The sequence below is a fragment of the Penaeus vannamei genome, chromosome 33, assembly GCF_042767895.1.
Source record: "Penaeus vannamei isolate JL-2024 chromosome 33, ASM4276789v1, whole genome shotgun sequence".
Taxonomy (NCBI): domain Eukaryota; kingdom Metazoa; phylum Arthropoda; class Malacostraca; order Decapoda; family Penaeidae; genus Penaeus; species Penaeus vannamei.
In genome coordinates this window covers 827,550-834,446 of record NC_091581.1, presented here as the reverse complement: position 1 = coordinate 834,446, position 6,897 = coordinate 827,550, and the positions used below count along the sequence as shown (strand labels likewise).

The following is a 6,897-nucleotide window of genomic DNA, read 5'->3' as shown; positions in this document are numbered from 1 at the left end:
GGCAGATGTGCAATATCTCCCTCTGACTTTCTGGTGGTGACTGCCATTTTTGTCTCCCAGAGTTCCAGTCTTGGCTACCAGCTGATAAACAGAATTGTAAGCTAGCTACCAGAGAATAACAAAATAAATTGAAAAAAATCAGAAAAAAACAATTTTGTTAAGTATATTTGCAATTACACGACAAAGTAAACATCGAAGCGTGAGCCGAGGTGGAGATTTAGTCATTACTCCTTTATTTTTATGTATTTAGTAGAAATATTAAGTCACGGAATTACCAAAGTCTACTAGATTACAGATATTTTTCAAAATTTCGAGTAATTTTTGAAATGACGGCCCCCTTAACCCCTATATATCTGCAGTAGTAATATAATGATTAGTATATATTCATTAATAGGAGTACTACTACTTTTGTTGTTGTTGATGCTGTTATTGTTGTTATCATTATTATTATTATTATTATTATTATTATTATTATTATACTATTATTATTGTGATTACTATTATCATTGTTATTTTTCAGGGTCAGTATGAGTCTTTGATATCCAAACCTATATTGCAAGGTTTCAGTATGAGTGTCCTTGGCAGATCTAGGGCAGTATGGGTCCTGATAATCAAATCTAAATTGTACAAAATATGGTATGAATGTTACTGGCAGATATAGGGGAGGCAAGGAGTAGCTATCACCTTGAGTCTCCCCACCCCACCCCTCATAATCCTCAAAGGAAATTTCTAAATGCTTGCAAACCTAAATTCAGGCCAGTCAGCCACTGTACCCCTCCCAAATTTTACCCATAATTTCTGAAAACACATGTGAAAATGCTCCATGCATTGTTAAAATAGAGCATATCATATGATTTTAATTACAATTCTTCATATTTTTTAAATGGCTAGATCTGCCACTGAAATGTGTGTGTATGTGCCAGATTGTAGTGGTAGCAAAATTTTCATAAAAGGAAATTAGGATATACCTTTCAGAGTAGAATTATAAACTATGTTTTATGAAGTATTTGAAGTAGTTGCATGTAGTAACATGAGATTGTTTGGCACAGGTAATTGGCTTAGGCAGCCCAGCTCTCTCCCCTGCCCAGTATCTTACTGTAGAAGACCGGGACTCCATCATCTCAGACACAGAAAGTCTCGCCAGGTGTGTAGTCTTTTTGATTTTGTTGTTAGTACATGTCTGTACCACAGCTTTTAGGTGCACTATGATCAAATCATGTAATTCTTTTATAGTTATATATATTTAAGAACCCATCCATGAGTAAGAGTGTTAGATACATTTTTGTTGTATTTAAGGACTGGTACAATGCGGCAGTGATATCAAGATGAATTTAGGAGATATAGAAAAGTAGGGGATTCTTGAAAAAGTCAGTGTAGTTCTTCATAAGTTATTTCATGTCATTTTTTTTTTACCCATCTTTGTAATTTTGAATACAGATATTTTTCATGGTCATTTTATTTCCAGCATTGAAATGTTAAGTGATGAAGCCATCGCAGGGTTAATGTTAGATGAAGAATTAGCAGAGGCATCTAACTCAATGTGCACCCCAATGAACACTCCAGTAGTCGAAGGAAATCTTCCAGCTTCCTCATCCATCCACACATGGCCTTCCCTACTACAGAATTTTGTCAGCTCATCACAGCAGCCTTCCGAACCAGTAGCAACTACATCTCAAACTGCTGAATCCCAGGAAGAGGACACAAGTAACTGTGCTTCAGTTAGTCAGTCTATGAAGGGTCTTACTTTGGAGTCATCCTTGCAGTCAAGTGTCAGACAGATCAGGCCCCCTCATACTTTGGATATTCATCGCCAGTCATCTTCTGACAACTCTTCCCCTGAGGACCTAACACCTGGTTATGCACCTTTGCGAGATACTCCTTATTCTCCAGAGGATTTTCCTCCTCTGAGTCATGGATATAGTACCCAGCCATCAGAGGGAACGTCATCCCCTCCCAGCACTTCTACAAGTGATGAAGGCAGAGAGGAACCTCACCAGAGCTCTTGGGTGATGGAAAATGCCCCTTTGGACCAGGAAAGTGTCCAGTTGATTGAGAAATGAATGATGCCAAAGGAAATGAATGCTTTGTCATTTCCCCCTGAAATATTTTATTCAGTATTGCATGGGAAGAGTCAAGCAAGTGTGTATTGTCTGGTGCTTTTTTCCCATCATATTGACTAGTCAGGTATATTTACCCTTTAATCTTAAATACTTATTCTCCAAGGTTTCTTTTTTGTGAATATGATTTATGATTATATGATTCTGTAACAGAATTGCTTGTTAGCTATGCGTCCAAACATATTAGGGACTTAATGTACTATTGTGACAGCATATCATGTTCAGAAAGGTAGCTAAGATTAAAGTATTGTTACTAGTTTATAATGAATAAAGCAAATGGAGTAATGATTTAGGCTTCGGTAATTAGTCTCAAAGAAAATATTTCAATACAGCATCTAGATGAAAAAAAGTTTAAGTATTTTGATTAATGCTGTACCTCATTTACAAAAGTTGTAGTAAACTTTAAACCATAATTATTTTCTGACATTTTCCTCTTTTATCAGATTATTATTGCATACTTGGTTGCATTGCTGATGCCTGCAGGAACTATAATTTTTGTTGAAAAGTACATTTTACGGTGATTTTGTTGAACTCTCATTGAATTTTGGAATATTTTCTTTGAGGTTTGTTAAGGATAGGCAAGATATTTTATTTTGCAGTTTGTTTTTGTTATATGTGAATTAAAAATTTTACGCTTTCTATTCCAGTAGATGTTTTAGTTCATTCCTTACAAGCCTTTGAAATGCACTGCTAGTTTTGCTGAAAACATTAGGCCTGCCCACACAAATATGCACAGGTAAAGATGACATCACAGGTGGGGAAACTACTCAGTCGACAAGTAGTTTCCCAATTGTTTTCTCACCTGTAACATCACCTTAACAATTGTCTGCCATTGTGCCCTTTATCATTTCTGCTTGTGTACAAGCCTTCAGGTAAGTATTACCTCTTAGTAGGAGCCTGAAAATAATGCTTTTAAAAAAATATGCAAATACTTTGGTTGGAGGTCTACCATTTTAAACCTTATGACAAAGTAGCTAAATATATTTCTAATAGCCTGGTGACAGTAAATAACTGCACTTTGAGAAGCTATGAAAGTTGACATTTGGTCAGACATATATCAACTAGAATTGTTATTGATTTTGGTTATGTGTGGCAAATGTGCTTTTTTACACATACTGTAGTAGCAGAGGATATCACAAAGGTCTTCAAACCCTGTCACTGGGCATCCCATGGCAAAGTTGTTGTCTTGGTCTTCCCTAGCCCATGGCAAACATTTTCCTACCCCAACTGTTGTAGGCTGTCTTGAGATGAACAAGAAAAAAAAGCAGCAGAGGTGTCACTATGGCTTATGTATTGCTGAAGGAGCTCTTCTCCAAAATGTATTTTATTATGGCTTTTCCATTTATAAACAGGCATAATGATCATTAATTTATTTAAATTTAATAGTTGTGGACGGCTATGATTGCTAGCAGTTACATATTTGTATTAATGATTTTTTGAATGTTGATAGTTCCCTTAAAAGTAACTTCATGAAATGCCAAACCTTGGGACATTCCTACTAAGTCAATGAAACCCATTCAAAGTGCCTCATCCATCTGTCTGGATACTAAGATTGGAGGCCAGTATGCAAAGAATAGTAGTATTAGTGTCCAGTATCCAAAAGCTGAGAATTTAAGCCCTGTATGATGGGCCTTAGTTTAAGAATTATACATCACTTTTTGCTCTGACTGACTTCATATGAAATCAGAAAATGCATTTGCTAAATTACCAACAATCATTACATTTTTCTTAAAGAATATATAGATATATAAAGACCACAAGTCACAGTAACTTTCGAAACATAAAATCATTTCATATATGAAATATAATAGAAGCACATATGATTGTCCAAAAATGGCACATGTATATTCATTGTTTTCTATGACTATTACTGTATGCCATCAATTACATCTCATGGAATTGTTAGAAAGGTAGATAAAATATATTTTATAAATTAATACACATGGTACCAAGAGCCAGTGCACAAGTACAACTGAAGCCTTAAGGCCTGTCCAAATGAGTGGGCATGTCTGCTAGGCAACATAGTTGGTGGGCAAATTATGTCAGGCTTGCTCATGAATGTTGTCCACACAGCAGAGTTGATGAATAAATGGGCCCAATGATACTAGTGGCATGATAAACATGGCACCTAGCATTACCAAGAAGAAAACATTGTGTAACATTACTGCTATATGTGTAAAAAAAAAATAGAAGTGAATATAGTACAAAGATTGGCTCAATAAAAGGTGTTTATGGAAGCCACACAATACATCAGGAACTACAACATGGCCATGAGCAAGATTTCAGACAATATTTTAGAATGAGCATAAGCATTTTTTATACCTTACTAGCAAAGATGGAGTCATATATAATGAAAAAAAAACAAAGTTTAGAAACAGTACAACAACAGAAGCTCATGCCACCAAGCACCGCCTGGTGATTTCGTTCATCAGGCACTCAGGCAATTTCATAGTTTGCTTTTTCAAATTTTTATATTTTTTGAAAAATTTCTGCCAAGATTATTTCTCTGTTTTTCTTCTAAGGTCATTAGCAGCGTACTCAAAATCTAGCTATTGGATTAGGCTTGGGGACGAAGCCCCAAGATCAAAAATCACACAGCACAATCGTAAAATATTGTGGCAAAAAGGGTAAAAATGAGTTCACAATTAGGACAAAATAGGTTAGATGTCAAAGGATGTAAAGCACTGTAGATTAGTATGGTAGTGAAATGGGTAAAGAGGGAAGAGCAAACGGACTACGAAAGCTGTTCAGGACTGACACAAAGTCAAATCTTCATCCTTTCAAACCCCCTATTCCCATGCCCATTAGTGTCGTGGGGGGGCTTAGGAAACAGGGACTGAGACCCAATGTGGGGGATTACCCCTGCCTTGGACCTCATCCCTCACCTGAACTAATTTTGCATGGTCTTTTCTTCTCCACCTTTCTTTTTACTTCTTCTCATCTCCTTATGTTTGCATCTCAAAGTGTGAGTGCAGTGCTGAAAGTATGAAGAGCTGACTTTGTGTCAGTCCTGAACAGCCTTCGTACTCCGTTTGCTCTTCCCTCTTTACCCTTTTCACTACCATACTAACCAAATGGCACTCTATAGCCTTTGACATCTAACATATTTTGTCCAAATTGTTTACTCATTTTAAACCTTTTTGCTGTAATACTTCATCATAATGCTGTATGACCTTTCCTTAGCTCAGGATCTCATCCCCAAGCCTCACCCTGTCATTATATCTTGTATATGTTGCTAATGACCTTGTATGTTGATGTGGCAGAAAATTTTCAATAAATAACAAATTGTCCTTTTAGCACAGCTCTCACACCTTAGGAAGTGAACAGAAGGGGATGAGGAGAAATAAAAAAGGGAAGGTGAGAAGAAAATATCATGCAAAATTAGTAAAGGGGAGGGCTGAAGTCCAAGGTAGGAGCGATCTAAATGGGGCCTCAGGCTCTGTCGCCTCGCCTCCGATGACAAGTAGGAGATTAGGGGGGTGCCCATCACATGTGCCTGTCAATGGGCATGCCCACCAATCAGGCCTGCTCAACTGGACAGCCTTTCGGTAGATAAAAGGGGCAACCAACAGTTATTAAAATGGCCACTCTGAGCAAAGCCAAGCCCCAGGATCAATGCAGGCCCCTTCTCTTATTCCTTTGAAGTTTCAACTTGCTTATTAATATCCCTCATAATTAATACACTATATTCATTAACACAAGTGAAGGGGATATAGACAGAGATACTAAGTAATAAGTCATTACAATGCAAGAACAAGTAAAAATTGCTCAAATGTTTGATACTACAATACCAATGAAATTATCAAAAGTTCATAGTTATAAATGTACTGTAACTTTGCAATATGGTTTTTGACAGTACATTCATAAAATTATAATAAAGATGTTGAAAGTGCAAGAAACTTGATAATCTAAAAGAAAGCTCCATCTTTACAGGCCCTAAGCATTTGCCCTGCCTACCCTCCACTTTCAGCAGTCCTAGTCCTGGAATTAACCAATGTGCCAAGTCCAAGAACATTTGCAGACAGTTGTAGGTTATACACAAAAAAAAAATAGACATACCCTTTCAAAGTTTCTGATGTACAGTGGCAGTAAGCCGTATTGGAAAAATAATGGACATGGAAAGGGACTACCCAAGATTCATGGAAGCATCAAAAGAAAAAATGTAATCTGGCAATTGTATAAAAATCTAATTCATCAAAACCCTTGAAATGTCACTTATCAGACTTTGAGTAGGTTAAAGCAATTTGCTTCACTTATTTTAAATGTTTAAATCAGTTGTTTTAATGCAAAATTGGTTGGTAATAATAAAAACTGTATTAAAATTAACATTTACATATATATATATATATATATGTATATATATATTGCATTCTAGGAAAATAACTCCGTGTACCATTCTTGAATGACAGAACAAGTAGGGTAGTCAAGTTTCTACTTAAATGAAATAAAGTTTTAACCTGGCTTGTTCAGTATATTTCCTATAGCTTTTTGTTCTTGCTTTCAGCCAATTGTCTCTTCAGAGCAGGATGGAATATTGGCAGGTCAAAGGGAACAAGTCAAGCCAATTTGTGTTCACATCACAAAATATTCTAAAAGAACCATATAAATATAAGCCTTGAAAACTTAACGACATTGGCGGTCTTTTGCAACAATGCCGAATGTACAAATCTAATATGATATATTTTGTTTATCAGTTGTTTTAGTTATTCATAAATAACTTTTGGAACACCAGGTAAATATTGAAGTCATAGTAATGGATTCACATTATCAACTACTACCT

At 36.1% G+C, this 6,897-nt stretch overlaps 1 protein-coding gene across 3 annotated transcripts in view; it reads left to right on the top strand.

Annotated features, from left to right (window-relative positions):
* The window catches only part of LOC113821700 (SH3 domain-binding protein 5-like), a 16,608-nt gene extending 13,845 nt beyond the window's left edge, over positions 1 to 2,763 (top strand). For all 3 annotated transcript variants that reach the window (XM_070145379.1, XM_070145380.1, XM_027374217.2), the window contains 2 exons: positions 1,050 to 1,144; positions 1,466 to 2,763. In XM_070145379.1, coding sequence (XP_070001480.1) covers positions 1,050 to 1,144; positions 1,466 to 2,060 — 690 coding nt within the window. In that variant the 3' untranslated portion in view covers positions 2,061 to 2,763. The remainder of the gene's footprint in view (positions 1 to 1,049; positions 1,145 to 1,465) is intronic.
* The last annotated feature ends 4,134 nt before the right edge of the window (positions 2,764 to 6,897 follow it).